General features: G+C 38.5%; 3 protein-coding genes, 2 long non-coding RNA genes and 2 pseudogenes across 5 annotated transcripts in view; 2 read left to right on the plus strand and 5 right to left on the minus strand.

The window, feature by feature from the left end:
• The window catches only part of LOC116936604, a 110,218-nt gene extending 106,263 nt beyond the window's left edge, over positions 1 to 3,955 (minus strand). Inside the window, exons 1-4 of the mRNA XM_045174608.1 lie at positions 3,892 to 3,955; positions 3,741 to 3,821; positions 3,572 to 3,664; positions 3,228 to 3,499 (exon numbers count right to left, since the gene is read on the minus strand). The gene's annotated coding sequence lies outside the window, so the exon portion shown is untranslated. The remainder of the gene's footprint in view (positions 1 to 3,227; positions 3,500 to 3,571; positions 3,665 to 3,740; positions 3,822 to 3,891) is intronic.
• LOC123473648 lies at positions 1,246 to 2,250 on the minus strand (annotated as a pseudogene).
• Positions 2,188 to 3,095, minus strand: LOC123466340 (annotated as a pseudogene).
• A 126-nt stretch (positions 3,956 to 4,081) lies between the features above and the next one.
• Positions 4,082 to 4,633, plus strand: LOC123470062. The gene is made up of 2 exons (XR_006643477.1): positions 4,082 to 4,239; positions 4,310 to 4,633. It is a non-coding gene; the product is annotated as an uncharacterized LOC123470062 (long non-coding RNA).
• A 453-nt stretch (positions 4,634 to 5,086) lies between these two features.
• Positions 5,087 to 6,337, minus strand: LOC123470063. Its single transcript, XR_006643478.1, has 2 exons — positions 5,374 to 6,337; positions 5,087 to 5,192 (listed from the first exon to the last, which is right to left on the minus strand). It is a non-coding gene; the product is annotated as an uncharacterized LOC123470063 (long non-coding RNA).
• A 167-nt stretch (positions 6,338 to 6,504) lies between these two features.
• Positions 6,505 to 8,494, plus strand: LOC123470061 (pre-mRNA-splicing regulator WTAP-like). The gene is made up of 5 exons (XM_045169614.1): positions 6,505 to 6,800; positions 6,874 to 6,998; positions 7,109 to 7,287; positions 7,405 to 7,559; positions 7,796 to 8,494. Exons 1-5 carry the CDS (start codon positions 6,650 to 6,652, stop codon positions 8,125 to 8,127), a joined length of 942 nt encoding a protein of 313 aa, XP_045025549.1. The 5' UTR covers positions 6,505 to 6,649; the 3' UTR covers positions 8,128 to 8,494.
• A 2,232-nt stretch (positions 8,495 to 10,726) lies between these two features.
• On the minus strand, positions 10,727 to 14,028 carry LOC123469954. The gene is given in 6 exon segments (XM_045169321.1): positions 10,727 to 11,830; positions 11,890 to 12,270; positions 12,272 to 12,658; positions 12,728 to 13,149; positions 13,213 to 13,549; positions 13,761 to 14,028. Coding segments are annotated over 6 exon segments (2,799 nt in total). The 5' UTR covers positions 13,974 to 14,028; the 3' UTR covers positions 10,727 to 10,771.
• Positions 14,029 to 18,113: the final 4,085 nt, after the last annotated feature.

Below are 18,113 nucleotides of genomic sequence, written 5' to 3' on the forward strand. Positions count from 1 at the left end.
GATGGTCCCCCACCAATAAAGATACACTAGTATCTCACCATTCATAGCCATAGACTATATTACACATATATTAAAAATCTTTTCAAGTTAGTCATACCAGCTGTTCGAACACGGGACTCTAGTACTATAGCGAACAGCATTACCACTATGCTATGTGCCCTTACATTCTAAGACCGTCAAAGTTTGAGCGATGAAAGAACCGACGATAGGTGGCACTAAGATCGGGTGCTTGGTTATAGAACCATTCAGTTATAGAACCGCGCACAGGCCGGTTCTATAACTGGACCGGCACTGTAATCCCCTTCTTTTTGAAGTAATTAATATTCCCAGCAAATTCGAATGAAGAATGTTATAACGATACCAGATATTTTCGCAATTCCGTATCGGGAAGCGAACACTGATCTACGGCGTCGCAATCAGAGGCTCTACACATATGCCATCGGTATTGACATCAATGTGCACAGTCAGCTATCTAATTTATTTGGGTATGGAATATTACACAGTCTAAGTCCAACATTTCCAACTGTCGTTTAAAAAAAACACACCCCCCTGGGGGTTGCAAAAATGTCCCGACCTGTTACTTGCCTTAAAGCGTAATACCTTAAGGCATGAAAAAATGTCTAGACTTAACCAACCCTGCCCTATGTGTCCATCACCCCTTCTACCCTCCCTCTTAAAGAAAACAAACAAAAAACCCTTTAACCCGCCAATAGGGGGCTTTAAAAAATTAAATCGGTGTTCGGATTTTTGTGCAGTATACTGTACGTGTGTGTGTGTGATCGTGTTATTGCAGAGCGGCAGACAAGTCTGAATTTGTCTGACCTTGGCTAAACTAATACCCTTTGGTTTTTCTATAGGTTACTCTCCCTTACACTTCCGCCACCCCATTTACACCTAAAGCTAATTGTTCGCATTAGCGCCCTTCTTTGGTTTTCCCCTTTTTCTGCATTTCCGCCGTAGTGGAAGACGGGGGGAGATGCGGCAACGAGGTGACTCTGATTCGTTTTCGTCGTGGCTGCAGTCGCAACCTGTTGTTCCCGGTTTCGTCCTTTGTAACCTCGTTCGTGTTTAATACAATCGCAGCGTGGCCCTTTTGGCCACTGAGTTCACCACATTCCGTTTCGCTTATTTCGGTGGTTAATACCTCACAACTCAATCCAACGAGGTACTCGATAGCTATGTTCAAGCATCGGTCGAAGTTGAGTGCTCCGGCAAATGGCCGATTAGCTAAAGTCTCAAATCTAATTATTCCGCCTGGAATTTAGTCTTGTAGATGGCCGATTGTTCTGGACGCCGTGCATACAACAAGATTTTGAATGATTTCGTGTCATCTGGGCTAAAAGTAAACCAGATGTAAGCTTTTCCTAGGGAATTGTGAGCTGCGTAAACTCCGCCTCGATTTTCAGCTGCGGCAGCCATGGAGTGTTGATTGTGTTTTGTTGCGACGGTGATGTTGAAAAATTCGGCTGCTACCCCATGAAGGCTCACTAGAGGAGGCAAAGTTCCACCTTTACTGCCTGTTTTGGCACAATTCATTTTGTGCTCGCAGACTTTCTTCATATCTTCGAGGGATATTTGGCCAAACGCTTCTGCATTAGTAGATAAAGTTCCATCGGCGCCCCTGCGACGAGACGGAATTTTCGAGCGGACAAATCCATTAGTTGATACTTGTTGGCGAGTGACCATATCATACATCGGCAAAACAAAATCGACTTCTTGAAATTGTCATGTGCTGAGATTCAGCATGCAGGCTCATAAGGCTTTGTGCGAAATTTTTACCCGTCTTGTTTCGCCTGTTCCACCTCTTCCGAAAGGTAGTAAATCAGGAAAATGGATTTCAAGGTAGTTGGGGTTCGAGCCTGAAACAAAACTGTTGTCAGGTCTCACGACGTAAATCTCTAACTTAGTGACGCTAGGGGAAAGAATTTTGTTTCCAGACAAGGCCTTAACGACTTTTCCGTGGACGTTCGATTCAGCTGGCGTGTTCCCACCAATTGTAACATTCGCTGCTGTTATTACAATTTCTTCTATTTCTATGTTAGTGCGTAATAGCTAAGAACCACCGGATGAGTATTCTTTCTCCTCAGCGACCTCGTGTGAACTTCCATCGACTTCCGTTTTAGCTTCATCATTGTCTGTGAACGTCATGGTAAACATGGATGGACAAACGTCGTTGATAGGAAACTGTTCTAAATTAGCTTTGGTGAATTCAGCTTTCGCCGTGATCTTGTTACCGACTTCTTTCCAAAAATTCTAAGTCTGTTCGATTGCTTTTGGGTCAATGATGTAATTATTCTTTATGGCGGCAATTTTGGCTTTTTGAATGATTGTTTCATCCTTGGTGAACGGAGATACGACGATAACGCGGAGGGGAACCTCACTAGGCTGCACTGAGTGTCTAATCGATTTGAGTTGATATGACCAGTGATTGACGTTCCTCCGACATAGTTTTTGAGCTGTAAGCTACCAAATGGCCAGAATTGTGAACCGGACGAACGAGGCTACGAGTGCCGATTGTCATGTTTCGTAATTGCTCCGGTAACTGACCGAACCAGTTTCCTTTTGCGATGGCAAATTTAGGAAGCGCGTTTCGTTTTAGACAATCGTAACATTTTTTCTTGCAAATTCTCAGAAAAGGCTTGAGGTCGCAATCCAAAATTCCATCAGGTGTGAAAGACAACCGGTGCTTCTCTATTCCTCGCTGGTAGCACACACAACAAACTACATCGCGTTCATGCACTGCCGCAAGCGCACGATCTCATCCAGCTGTTCTTTGGTCTTTGGTTCGGGTAATCCAGCCAAATCTAATTGGTCGAGTTCCTCGGGTGTATACACACATTGATTGGCTGGTTTTTTCCTTATGCAATGAAATAAAGGCACATGTTTTAGCCGTTGGGAGCAACCATTCATTGTAGTTATGCAATCATAAATGCAAAAAGAACGTGATCAACATCTATACAAATAAAACTTTACGATAGAAAAAAGGTTACCTTTCAACAGGAGATTTGGTCAAAGGATTGTGAATATCAACAAAAGGAACTCTGGTCGGAAAAAGAGGAACTGATAATTGCAAGTATGCAATAGGATTTTGAATATTCTGTTCCATTGATAAGTTCGGTAAATCCAGACGAGTTTCTTCTGGTTCACTTTCCATTCTACAAAAATACATTGACAAAAGATTCATTACTTCTGTTTTCTTTTTGAAAATTTTTTTCTGTCTCTCTTACCTTTGATCCCCAAATAAATTGGTAATAGAAATGTCATCACAGTGTTTCTTAACTTTGCGATTATTACCCTTCAGACTTCTTTTCCGACTCTCGTCCTCAAACTCATAATTGGACGTTGCCTCATAATCAATAGATTCGTTTACGCGAATTCTAACTGATTTCTTGGGTTAGGTAGGTACAGGCTTTTCTTTATTCGATAAAGGTACAAACACTCCGCTTGGACAAATTTGACTATTTACTTTTTCACACCAATGCAAGACCTACCTAAAGAGCTATAGAAAAGAAACAAAGACGATAATATAAAAAAAAAACAGCCTAGGTTACTAGAACTCAGTAAGAAATACCACAAATGCCTTTCAACAGACTTCACGCTGTCAACATTTGGCATCAGTTGATCTACCAAATCCCCTTTCAGCATTGAACATGACGGTAAACTACTATAAGAAACAAAGATGTCAATATTTAACAAATCAACCTATGTTACTAGAACATAGTAGGATATTCTACAAATACCTTTCAACAGACTTCACGCTGTCAATATTTGGCATCAGTTGATCTGTCGAATTCCCCTCCAGCATTGAACATGATGGAAAACTACAATAAGATGAAATCGTGTTATTTTCCAATACACTAATTAGCAACTTTTAATCGTAAATTAACATACCTGTCTGACAATTGGTCAGTATTTTGAGTTCTGCTTGTTATTTTTCTGGGATATGTGGTCAATCTTTGTTATTTTGTATAAAACACATAGTTACATATTTGTTTTTAAAGAAAATGATAATAAAAAATAGAAATAATAATCAATTCAGTTACCTCTGCAATAGACCTCCTGCACCGTGCGGATAGCAGGATTCTTGTAGTCCGACAACGCTGTCGGCAGCCATCTTAAGAAAACTCCACCCTTTTAGTACACAGGCTCTTATGGAAGTATTTTTTCAAAGTGATTTTTGTCTTAACTGGATTACAATTTCGACCAAAGAAAAATAGTGAAAAATACTACATAATTCAGGTAATCCGTAGAATGTAAGTTTTCCACTATTGAAGTAGTGGAAGTCATATTAATTAAATGTTTTGTACAGGGCATCCCCTAACATCTCAAAGTTCTATAAGAAGTGTGTTGTCAAAGGGTGTCCTAACAATGGAATAGGAGATAAGTCAGTTGGCGTACGGTTCTTTGGTATTCCTGTCTCTCCAGACAACAGATACCCATCGGACTCAATAATTATTCAGCAAAGAAGAGAACTCTGGTTAGCTAGGTTAAACATCAATGATGCTAACATCAAAACAAAACACTTGGTGTGTAATCTTCATTTTGCATCTGGTAAGCTCCAAATATTGTACTTAACTCATAACCATTTATAAGCTTATTTGACTGTCATAGGAAAACCAAGCTACTATTTACAGAAAAATCACCCAGATTGGGCTCCTTCAGTATCATTGAACAAAGCTATCACAGATAGCACTCGTTTACAAAGAAGAGTGTTGTATACCTACAACTGAGGTATACATTACAAGTTCAAAGACATTTCATATATTTATTATTGTTGTTGCAGAGGCTATGTTTATGAACACTTTAGCAAACTATACCCAACCCAAGAAGGAAGATAATAGCAACATTACGATACACAGTCCTCATCCCTTTGAAGTTAATGAAAATCTGAATTCAAGTGAAGTTCTACTTGCTGAAGAACTTCAAGATTCTCAAATGGACCTGTCAACATCGAAACCGTGCCACAGCCTGGTCGACGAAGAACCGTCATCAAGTGAACACTCACCACAATTGGTGAGTGAGTTGCAAAAAGAAATCGAAAAGTTAACAGCACAACTTGAAAAAATGAATGCAGAGTACGTCTCACTGAAGAAAGAATTTGCTATGTATTGTAACAGACCAATAACAAGGTTGGAGAGGTCGAATAATTGGATTACAGCATTTTCCACAAATTCCTCCTCGCACATGACAATCTAAATAATTTGGAAAAATCAATTACCAAGTGTTTCAGTGGAAAAATGTTAAAAATTACAAGTAAAATATACATGTGTGGGTCCTATATATATAAACAATGCCCATATGCATTGCACAAAACATTTAATTAATATGACTTCCACTACTTCAATAGTGGAAAACTTACATTCTACGGATTACCTGAATTATGTAGTATTTTTCATTATTTTTCTTTGGTCGAAATTGTAATCCAGTTAAGACAAAAATCACTTTGAAAAATACTTCCATAAGAGCCTGTGCACTAAAAGGGTGGAGTTTTCTTAAGATGGCTGCCGACAGCGTTGTCGGACTACAAGAATCCTGCTATCCGCACAGTGCAGGAGGTCTATTGTATTTTGTTGCTTTAATTTCACTGAATTATTTCTATTCAAACCACTTCGACGCGGCATTACACTGTTTTGTTTTTAACTAATTATATTATTTTTAACAAATCAATAACAAATAACCAAAACCAACAAGGAACATATGTAATAATAACTTTTTTATTTACGCTGTCGTCTGCTTTGTAACAAAACAACGCTGAAATAGTAGCTGCCGTTTATTTCTTATATCATTTTAATATTTAACTCCTCTTAGGAAATATGTCATGCGAATAACATGAAGACGTATTCAAAATATTTTTATTCATAGTTATTAATCTATATTATTCTTTCCAGAATCAGTTCTTTGTACCGTAAGATAACCCAATCTCCATCTATTGAGCTTAGCAGGCGAATTTCATTCGTTTCCACTTTCCCCTCCAACCCAAACTGCCTCACCCTTAATCCCTTCGGGAAATCGGGCAAAAAACAGAGTAATCAGGTAGGAAATCGGAGCTAACCGGGTTTTGAAACCGGGTAATGGAACCAGTTTTGAAATTGTATTACCCACGTTTAACCCGGGTAGGTAGTAGGCACAAAGTCTCAAGAACCGTTACCCAACGCATCAAATTTTTTAGCCGAGAACACATACCCATTTTTCCAAAAACCTACCCATTGGACGCGGGGCCGAGCCCTAGTAGGGAACCTCTTCGCTAATGCCCGTTGATTAGCGAACTGACTCGCTTATCAAAATTCTCCTAGATAACAACTAGCTAACCGAATTTCTAATTTAAACTATTTTCATTCGCTAACATAGCGAAAGTGTTGGAACCCCCCATGAAAGACGGTAGGGTCAGAGTAATAGTATTCTATTACTCTGGTAGGGTTCACCCCAGCGACCGAGATCAAGTTGTTTTTGATAAACGTTTTCAGGTTTTCCCCAAGTGGCACCACAGCACTACCCGCCCACCGGCTGCCGGGGGAAATAGATTTTACCATTGTGTTAGTGTTGTTATATTCTATACGTAGTTTTTTAATCGCATTAGAACAATTGTTAGGAAAAGAGATTTTCTTCAGTTACAGTTCGTAATTAAATTTCCTCAAAGAACATCCAGACAATGGGGGAGGTGGAGCGAGACCCTCCCACTAGAGTGTTATTGAATGAAGAAGAACTAGTTAATCTTGAGAAGTCCCAGTTCCTTCAGCATTGGGCAAAACAAGAATCTTATATTAGTTGGCTAGAGTCACAACTATCCTCTGCACAAATTGGTTAGTTCCTTTGTGCTCTCTGATTTGCGGTTGAAGAAGCATTAGACACTTACTAATTGTAATTATTACTCAGCATTGGCTCCAGTACGAGAATTTGAGGAAAAGTTGAAACATTCAATTTCTTCTGAATGTGGCCGAAGAGAAAGTTTTCTTTTAATGCGTTTAAATACTAAAGAACAAGAAATTCAGGATCTAATAGTGAGTATTTCTAAGCTAATCGAATAATTACTTGCATTAACTGCAGATTACCTATAAATATCATGGGTAGTATGTTGTTCCTGAATACTGCAATAATTTTGCAACAATAGGTCCAAATTCATGAACTGAAAGCATTACAAGCTGGTAGCTCAACATCATTGAGGTCATCTCTGTTAGACCCTGCAGTCAATGTACTGATTCAACACCTTCGTGGGGAGCTTGATAAGTCTAAATCAGCATTGGAGGAGACACAGAATGAATTGAGTGCGTGGAAGTTTACTCCAGACAGGTTGTTCTTTCTTTTTCTCTCTTTTTTTTCATGTTACAGTTTATTGCAATACATTTGTTATCCACGTCATATGCAACATGCCCTAAAGCGTGAACATCTTCTCTTGGAAAATTATAGCAATACAGGGAAACGATTAATGGCGAAATGCAGACTCCTTTACCAAGAAAATGAAGAATTGGGAAGAATGATATCCTCTGGCAGACTGGCAAAGCTTGAAGGTGATCTAGCTCTGCAGAGAAATTTTAGTGAAGAAATGAAGAAATCTCAGTCAGGTACTGTATATGGTATTTTTGTTCTTGCTTCATTTTTTATTTTCATTCCTAGCCTGAGTAATGAGGCATGCTTAAGGTAAGAGCATTGTAGAGAAATTTAGTTGTACATTTGTGTAGTACATTTTTCGGAAAAACAAACCACTTTCTTTCACGGTATTTTAATGTAGCTAATTTTTGACTGATCGAGAGTTTTTTAATGACCATGAATAAATTTTGCATCCATTCGTCTCATGCAGAATTAGACGAGTTTTTACTGGAATTGGATGAAGATGTTGAAGGCATGCAGTCAACCATTTACTTTCTGCAGCAACAACTACGCCAAACACGAGACCAATTGTCTGCAGTTCAAAAGGAAAATGAGCTCCTTCGTAATACTGGTGTTCATGCAGATAGTGTCATCCAAATTGAAGCGCATTTGCCAGAAAATCTTGTCGACTTGGATAATTCGCTTAATCAACGAAACGAAATGGATGAACCTTCATATCTCCAGCAGAATACTACTGATCTCCTCAGTATTGTCGGTGATCGGTGTAATGGTCCTGTTCAACCATCTTTTCCGAATGATTAGTTTATACGCTTCTTTTTTACTATTTATCGATCCTTCACTTTAAAAAAGTGAAGTATTCGTTCGGTTTTCGTTCGAGTCTTTTAAGGGTTTCTAATGGTTTAGTATGATCGTTTATTAAGGTTTTTCGAAATACTATTTACCTTATTAGTGAGCCTAAATGGTGAATAGTATTTTCCTTACAAAAAAACAAGTTCCAGACTAAATGGATTTTGCGGTAATAAACGTCTTCCTATTAGAATGTATTATGATTTCCTTGATTCAAAAGGAAGTATATGTTTAGACCGAGGCTGAAAGATTACTCAGTGTTGCGGTGCATTTTTTGCTCTCTTTCAATTAAGAAAAAAATAAAACCGTTTGCAAACTTGTATTTAGCTGGTTAAAAAAAGCAACTTTGTGTAATTAATTGAGTTAAACAGAGCTGACTTGGCTAGCCACACCTTTATGGTTTCTTTTTAATAAAGCCCTTTGGGCACCTCCGGGATTTAAGGTTATTTAAGTTTAGTTGATTACGGTGTTAATAACTTTTGGAAATGTTTCATTGGCAGAAAGTCCTGTAATGAAAGTCAAAGTTCCGTCGTTTCCTTCGTGTCAGCTTTAGTCTGAATTCTATTAGATTCACTATTACATGTAGAAATGTAATATTTTTTTTACATTTTGGGGGTGGATTCATTTCACTAAGAATCATGAAAGTAAAGTCGTGGCACAGACTACGAAGTAAAGACCGCTATCATCGCCATAAGGATGAGAGAAATCCAGTAGGCGATGCTTGGTCTTACCGCTAGGGGCGCGGGAGTATACTTTCTGAAATTTTTCTACTTTTTCTAATGTTAGTACTGAATACGTGCTTCACACACACGTATTGGCGGGAATTGTATTTTACTTTACGTCATCAACCGTACACCTGAATTTTCTAGATCCCCTTCCTGTATCCCGTGAATTATTTCAAAATTTTATTCTTATTCTTTGGTATGGTAATAAAATTATACATTTACCCCCTCTTTACCCTATTTTTCAGATGTAACACATCTGAAAAATTATACATTTATCCCCTCCCTGTCTGAAAAATAGGGAAAAGAGGGGGTAAATCTATAATTTAATAACCATAAAAAGAATTAGAATAAAATTTTGAAATAATAAAGTATCCGTTAATCCCCACCCCCCAATAATACGTGAAATTTAAATAATTTTTTGCGGGAAAATAATAAGACGAAAATTAATAAATTTTACAGAAATGGATAGCTCTTGACAAGGGCTATCTATTTCTGTATAATTTATGAAAAAATATTCATAAAAAAAAGTTTTAAAAACAATGAAAATTGTTACTTAAGTCTATAGGATCAAGTATATCTCTAAAGCGCAAAAACTACAAAAAACATCTTGTCCAAAATTTTTTTGTTTATGAAAATTATCTTAATTTTTTTACATATATAGTAATATATAGTATTAGAATAAATAACAAACAATAAAAGTAAACATAAATAGTATTAGCGCTCGGCCCCGTGCCAATAGAGCAGTAAAACATCCTGCGTTGCGCGTTTTTCACAAATGTGAAAATCTCATTTGTGTCCAAGTTGGTCTGCTGCGGCTGCAGCGTCTTATGGAGAAACAATCTTCTTCACGTTAAAAATTAAGTTTTCATAACTATAATTTAGATTTCCCCCTTTTCTTCCTAGCAGTGGGTACCCTATTAATCTTTTCATTTCCCAATTTTTTTTCTAGCTCCAGTTCTATCTACTTTTTTTTATTTTATTTTTGTTTGTAAATTGCTCGTCTCTTTTAGCCGAAGAATTTCGTTTGCTGCCAGAAATTCGTCTGCTACGAGGGGATGAACAACCAACTATTCACAAACAATAGCTAAATAAAAATAAACCAGATAGAACTAGGGCTAGAAAAAAAAATTGGGAAATGAAAAAATGAATAGGGTACCCACTGCTAGGAAGAAAAGGGGGAAAATCTGAATTATATTTATGAAAACTTATTTTTTAACATGAAGAAGTTGGTTTCTCCATAAGACGCTGGAGCCGCAGCAGACCAACTTGGACACAAATGAGATTTTCGCATTTGTGGAGAACGTGCAACGTAGGATGTTTTACTGCTCTATCGGGGAGCTTTTTAGTCGATCCGGTGCGGGGCTAATCTTAATCGGGGAAGAGATTTCGGTGCTCGGTGCGGTGATATCGGTGATCGGTGCCTTCCCCGATTATCAATGAATAGTGATCTAAATTAGCAGTTGCCCTACGGCCAACAAGAAAAAAATGTGACCCTAGTCACGGGATTCTCGTTGGCCTATCAGAACTCAAGGTCACTGGTTAGACCAACCTCCTATGGCAGTAGAGGTGCTATCGGTGCAGTACCGATTATAGCACCGTTCCGCCGGGGGGTTGGCAACTCAATATCTGGGTGTACGAGGATTCAGAATCTTAAAGATTCTCGAGATTCTGTAAGATCCTAGGGATTCTGTAAGATCCTAGGTATTCTGTAAGATCCTAGGGATTCTGTAAAATTCTAGGGATTCTATCAGATTCTGAAGATTCTATCAAATTCGAAAGATTCTGAAAATTTAAAATAAGATTCTAATGCCTTTTAAATATAATCTTTCTTGTCCTCAAGGGGTTTATTGGGTTCCAATCATTAACACATAGCATTAAGAAGGCAACAGCTCGTTGACAAATGAATATAGATCACTAATTATGTGGCGAAGAAGAAACAACCGGGAATTGCTGGGATCTATAGTTGGTGGCGGAATACTACAAACATATGTCTCGCAAGGGTGGAAACCATGGGACGAGACTATAATGTCCTTTAATTCAGACTGGATCTCCTTCTTGGTTGAATTCCACACGACTTCATACCAAATGCATAAAGCGCCTAAATTATTTTGATCACCATCATACGCCCATTCCAAAACCCGTTTTCCTAATTCTTTTTTACTCCCAACTCGTAGAGAAAAAGACAAAACCCTACCCAATAGGAATTTATTAGGCAAAGGACAGTCTTCATCTGTTTTGAAAATACACCAATCACCGATCCTGACAATTCTTTTTTCTACGGTCTTTACAATAAGATGCTGTCGTTGTACATAAGGTGAAGTAGCCCGAACTCGATAAGTTCTATCGTTGCTAAGTCGACGAACCCCGTGTTCCAAAAACCAAATAATGGCACTCTTTTTGACCACTCTCAATCGACTGTTTTTCTCAGCAATTTTGACAAATGGAGTTAACTCCAAAGGAACAGATAAAGGATCAAGAGTTTTTTTGTTTGTTTTACTAGCACTCAAGCGATTTGTGAAGTCCGTAAATTCAGCATCAAAAAGTAGATTTAACATCTCGATGTCTTGACGATCACTTTCGTCTAATTGATCGTCGATTTCACTTACGCCTTCAATGTCAGGCTCATCACAATCGTCGACTATCGGACCGGCAATGTTTTCCAATTCAGACAAAGTTGACGTTACAGCTAGACGGGGGTCGTATTTGAAACATTCGCTGTCAGCGGCATTCACCAACACTCCCAACTGATTGAGTTCAGACTTTGCCTCTTGCAATGCACGTTTGATTATTGATACAATTTGGCTCTTCGATGGGTGTTCCACATCCTCCATGGCACGTTTAGTCCCACCACACCGTTCTAGTTGCGCAATATGCCTTGGGTAGATGATGCCATGCGTATCCCCTTCCGCCGTTGCAATCAAATTTGCATCTACCTAAATAATTGTAAACAAATTATTGATTATTTCAACTGAAAAAATTAAAATATTTTTACCTTCCATCCGCGACTCGTTATAACCTCTCCGACAGTGAAATTTGTTTGAGTACTTCCAACAGGAGTAAATGACCTTAAGGCTTTAAAGTACGATTCACATTGTTGGCTGCCAAAACACCAAGGCCAAAACATTTCTGTCATCTTGGCCTCCTGTAGTCTCAGTTCAGTTAGGACTAATGAATGAGCGTTCAGCTCCAAGCACTGACACGCATTGCTGGTGAAAAAATGCTTGGCCAATGGATAAGCTTGGTCACACATCATCCAATATCTCCAGTAACGAACGGAAAATACTGCAAACCAGAGGCGAAAAATTCGTTCTAAAGGAGACATTTGCTTATCAAGGAAACTGGTGGTGGCATATTCCATCAGTTTTAAATAAAAAAATTGTTCCCTCGGAACCTGGAACATGTTTTTTGAGAAGCTCGCGGAGACCAGGTTGAATGAGTCTTGAAACGGCGTCATAATTCATTTTATCTTCGGGAAGAAGATCACGCTCTTGTAAAAGGTGTTGGTCTTTTGTCACCAGCCCACAAAGGGTCTCCAAATTTTCGCGACATGCGATTTTGTTGCCAAATGGCATAGGCCTGTGGTCCTTTAAAAGCCGAGTACGCATTTTGGCACCCTCGTGAATTGTGTCCTGAACGGGAATTGGTGCATCCTTTGCAATGGTAGCCACAAACCAAGGGCAAGTGTTGCCTGGGAAAACTTTGTCAGCATTGTTGCGTTGTACATAGCCCAATTGTAGCATTACTCGCATAGATTTTAATTCCTGGAAAATAATAATACACCAAATAGTTAGTAATAATATCACGTTTTATTAATGGTAATTAATTATTACCCTAGAGTCTCCATCGGCACTGTAGGTTAACACACAGATGCCTTTCTCTTTCAGCAATGACACGATCGTGTCTAGTCTGTTTTTCACGTCTGTTGCCGTGAACGAGTTATCGCTACCGAATGAGCAGATTCTCATGGGTGGAATTCCGTCACCCAACGGTTGGGCCATTACAACAATAATCACGGTCACCCTTTTATAAGTTGAAAACATTCGGACGGCATCGAGGGTGTTTTTCATCACAGAATCTTCCCAATTAGGGAGTCCGTTAGATTTTAACGGTAAACTGAATCCATATATTGAATTACTTGTACTGTTGTATTCTCTCTTTCCCACAATCGCTGTTGCGTCCTCGCTCAAGGATACCACCATTGGTAGCTTGTGTGAAAGTAGGTAGTCTACAAGACCATTGACGTTAACACATCCTTAAAAAAATATTAGTTAGATTTACGGATAAAAATTTAGATTTATTATATAAAACAGCTTACCTTCTGGGACAAACGTTTGAAATTTGACAAGTCTTTCCCCCATCGTTCGAGGGGACGGGAATACTCCTTTAAAATAAGCGTGAAAAATTTCATACATACGCCTTCCTCCAAGAATGTACGTGTTGAGGCGGAAGTTGTTTAAGCCCTCGTCCATATATCTGTAACCCTTCGCCTTTTTCTTGCTATGTGAGATTGACTGTTGCAGCATTTTCTTCAAAAGGGACCCGGCTTCTTCACTGGTGGGCGAATTATTGGCAATCGCCTTTAAACTACGATATTTTTCACAGAGAGCAAGAAGCTGGTTAGATAAAATCACGTTTGTTTTTGCAAGTTGACTAAATTGATCAATTGCGTCAAAATACATTTCGATTGTTGTTTGAGATACGTCTGACGCTGAGTTGCACAACTTTATTTTTCTTCTGATTTCCCGTGAATTCCAATTCTTGCTGATGGAGCCATACGGGGAAGGTCCATCAGCAATTAAAAATCCTTTCGAGAGCCTTTCTTCGAATTTTGTTGTCCACGAGAAGTTTTTATATCAGTCTTTTTTTTTTCGAGGGTGGTTCAATCTCAGTTTCAATCGTTTCAATCTCATCTGACGGATCCATAGTCTGCATGGGCTGCATAGGGGTGATCTCGGCGGGGATCTCAGCGCTATCTAGCAGGTCTACTTCTTCAATATAACTGGAACCTTCTGCACTATCCATTGAGGTATTTTTGGTGTTCTCTCCAGTTTGTTGTTTAGTCGCAAATCTCTCCATAAGAAGTTTGCTGCCTTTTCCACGTCCTTGACTGTTTTCTTTCGTTTTGTTGTGCATATTCTGAAATTTATAAAACAACATAACTCATGTGTTAAAAGCAGCTTACTAATCAATGTAATACTTACCGAAAGATGACGTGTAACATTAGAAATTCTAGATTGTCCACTTTGTTCATTCAATGAAATGTTGATTTTGACTTTACATTGTCCACAGTTAACGAAGCCTTTTGATTCATCAAAAGTCCATTTAGTTTTGTCAAAGCTGATTTCTTCATGCTTTTCAAGCCACTCGGTAAGAATTGTCATGAGGGACTTCTTTGATTGAGTAAATTTCTCATTTCCTTGTATCTGTGGTTCAGTCAGTATGGAAGTTTCAGCCAGTGTTTTTTTAGCTTCTTTTAGTGAATTTTGAGCAACATTTCTTAACACAGTCTTTTTGTGTTGAAAGATTGGAGGTTGTGGAAGAGTCAACGTTGGCAGTGTTTGTCCTTCGATAAGTTTCTGGCTGACTTCAACTGCAGCTTGTATGGAATCATTGTCACCAAGTGTGAAAGTGAAATTTTCAGGTTTATTCCAATACAAAGGTCCAAATTGAGACATCTTTTGCTCTTTAGATAATTCATTTGTGAGGGTTTCATCAGCAAAAAGAGTTCGAATGAAGTTTTCAATGCTACTTATTTTATCTTCAGTAATTTTTGATATAGCTCGAAAAGAAATATAGCCAGAAGTTTTTAATATGAAGACAACATGTGGGGCCAAATCAGCTCCATATGTTTCAAGGATGGAAAAGATGTTTTTGTTGGGAACCATTGACATTTTAAATAATGGATTTGATATCATTGATAGCTTTTTCCATTTATGAGCAGACGACATAGTGCGCGGATTCTGAAGGTTTTTATGGGATTCTATAAGATTCTGGTGATTCTAAGGGATTCTACGAGATTCTGAAAATTCTAGGGATTCTGTGAGGTTTTGAAGATTCTGGCGAGATTCTGGCCAGGGTGTACGAGGATTCTGGGAGTTGCCAAGCCCCCGCGTTCCGCACCGAAAAAAGAATTCCCCGCACCGAACTTCCCCGATTCATTTTAATCGGGGAAGCTTAGCGGTGTCATCGATTAGAATGTGATCGAGGCCGAGTCCTAATTAGTATAAATAAACACACGAAAAATAAACAAATGAAGGCGACCGCCCGACGAAAAACTCCCCACACGCCCCACACACACCACACACCACAAGCAGAAGGGGTGGAGGGGCTTCAGGGTGAGGAGAAGGAGAGAGCCAATCAGAGGGCCGGAATAGTCCCTCTGGGATATAGCGGTGACGATCTCGACCCTTCGAGACCGTCTCGTGGAGACCAAGTTGATTGTTTACCAAGGCATACTTAATGCTTAAGGCCTGTAAACTCGTATACCTCCTATGGCGGTGACGCGTTACCTGGCAACAACTAATCAGAGGAAAAACAAGGGTTACGACGACACAATCTGGCGCTCGCTACTGCTACTGCTTCGAAAACCTAAATACAAGAGTAAGCAAAAACAGGGTTTCCTTTTATTCTTTAATTAAGAGTATCTTAGAATCCTTATCTCTTAGTTAAACAATTCCAGTAGGTGTAGAAAATCACTTCTTTGAAAAAGATTTGTGTCCACTAAGTAATATTTTGATCATTAAATTTCACCATTTCAACCAAACTTTTATCGATATTGGGATGGTGGTTAAAGACTCCGTCTAGTGATTTATGGATATGAGTATGTCAGTCCAAGTTTATATTATATCATGTTATCAAAAATTTGATTTCTTTTTGTTTTATCTTTATTCATGTGTTTATGTAACTATAACAAGTGTTAAAGTTTTTTGGGGGTATTTCTCAAAGAGGCTATAATTGCGAGCGCCAGACGGTGTCGTCGTAACCCTTGTTATTTTGCTCTTATTAGGGAACGCCTACCCGCCATAGGAGGTATTTGAGTTTACAGGCCTTAAGCATTAAGTAGGCCTTGTGTTTACATAACAATTGGTGCAATCTATGTTTGAAATGTTGAAATGCCGGAAAAAAGTACAAAATGGCCGATTTTTTACTTTTTAAAATGCAAATAAAAGAAAAGAATGTCACATGGGTTCATGTTTAAAGCATAAAAACGATGCGAACCATTATTAGTTACCTTTGCCATAATTTAAATCTGTCAATTTCAGCTTGGAAGTATGTTTAATTCGTCATTACTAACCATTTTCACTTTCAACGATTCCTATTGGTTGAGAAAATTCCCAATAAAGCTTCTCAGGTCGACCGACGGAGGAGGAGCCTATGCTGCTATAAAGACCTCTAAACCTTCGGATATTTAGTAAACTAAATCCCTCTCTCTCTCTCGCTCTATAGATATACTCGACCCAATAGACCAGTTTCGGAGGCTGCGTTGCAAAATTTTAAAAAATCCAGGGGGGTTTCGATTGCAGGGGGAGATAGGAAAAAAGGGGGTTTTTGATTTTTTTACCCTAGTAATACTTTTCCAATTCAGGAAATGTTCTAGAATACTACACTTTAAGACATTCTGCGTCTTCTCCAGTCATTTAATTAATTAATCATCCCTAGTTTATCCTTGAAAATTATTCAAGTAAAAGGCTAGGGATGCTGTTTAGTATTTTTTGCGTTTCTAGTGTCAAGAAAATATGTAAACATGGGTGATTCAAATGTTAGCAATCTACAGGGTTGTTAACGGTACTTAAAAAAACTATCGTCGATTTCGATACCATTACTGGCTTGTATTTGTATCGGCGATACCGACACCGATCCTTATTTTGGATGGTATCGGCGATATCGATACCGATAACGATAGTCCGTGAAAAAAAATAAAGAAATTTAGTTTTAATTCTGTATATTATTGGTACTATAAGAGACAACTATTAGCTCTAAGAAAAACTAAGGACTCAAAGCGCTGATCACTCAATTGAGTACGCATTGGCGTCAAAACTCTTCCACCCAGAGAAAACAGACGTTCAACGGCGGCACTTGAGGGCAAACCGGTGTTAAGTTGAATAAACAACCGACGAAGATATGGAAATGAAGAATCAAGTACCCGGAAATCGTTGCACGTTTTTGTTTCAAAGACCCGATTGATTTCATCATCTGCTGGCGAAAATCTTTTTTGCGGGTTTGAAATAGATTTAAGGGGCGAAAAAAAGTCTTTCGGATCTATTGGGCTGTCATCGTCCACTACATCGTTTTCCATGCCTGGAACAGATTTTGAATCAGCTTGGATCATGACTTCAATTTTTTTCTTCAATTCAGCCATGATATAAGCTTTAATCCCGTCAATTTCTTCTACTGAAGAAAAGCCATCAGCCAACCAATTGAATTTAAATTTTGGATGAACTGCGGAAGCAAATCGAAGCTCATCTAACAGAAAAAAAATTCTGAATCTTTTCTCGATGCCTTCAAGTAAAGCAGTTGCCAAGGGAGAACACACTTTCAATTTCCTTGAAGGTTTAAGGTCATTAATTTGTCGCTTAATCACAACAATGGCTGGTAGCAAATGGCCAGCCGTTACCTGATTCCCCGTTTCCCCTTGTAAAATATCTAAAGCCGTTGCAACTGGCTTCATTAGAGAAACATACTTTTCCATAAACAAAACCTCCTGTGACTTGAAATCCCCGACCCCATGATGTTCGCATAACAAATTTAAATTCTCTAGCAATTTCTCGTGTTCTTAGATGTTACAATCAGCTTCAAGAAGTTTATCTACATGGTTTACAGAATCAAACCAGGCATTCCAACGTGTTGCATTAGGGATGACAAACAGAACACCTATAGAAAAGAATAAGCTAACTTTTGTATCAAGACAACAAAGAAAACAAAATAATACCCAATAGTTCTTTTGTTTTTTCTGCAGCTAAGGTACTACGACTCTGCTTATTAAAAAGAGTATGAAGCTTTGCAAATGTAGATCGATGAAGTGATGAATAAGAATCACGTTTGAGAGCGTTTTCGCAGTCAACTGCTGCAACCAAGTTCAACCAATGGCAGGCACATTTTTTATGAGGTGGCAGAGGATAGATCTCTTGGTTCACATTACCATGCCATTCGTCTTGGACATGATCAATCTCAACTAAGTCCTAATAACAAAACAGCAAATTATGAGCAAGAAATGTT

The sequence above is a fragment of the Daphnia magna genome, linkage group LG1 (assembly GCF_020631705.1).
Source record: "Daphnia magna isolate NIES linkage group LG1, ASM2063170v1.1, whole genome shotgun sequence".
Lineage (NCBI taxonomy): Eukaryota > Metazoa > Arthropoda > Branchiopoda > Diplostraca > Daphniidae > Daphnia > Daphnia magna.

Excerpts from the sequence above, each read along its gene's own strand:
- LOC123470061 (XM_045169614.1), top strand. The coding sequence starts at position 6,650 with ATGGGGGAGGTGGAGCGAGACCCTCCCACTAGAGTGTTATTGAATGAA. Across the intron at positions 7,288-7,404 it reads TGGAAGTTTACTCCAGACAG|CAATACAGGGAAACGATTAA; the intron begins GTTGTTCTTTCT and ends GGAAAATTATAG. Across the intron at positions 7,560-7,795 it reads AATGAAGAAATCTCAGTCAG|AATTAGACGAGTTTTTACTG; the intron begins GTACTGTATATG and ends CGTCTCATGCAG.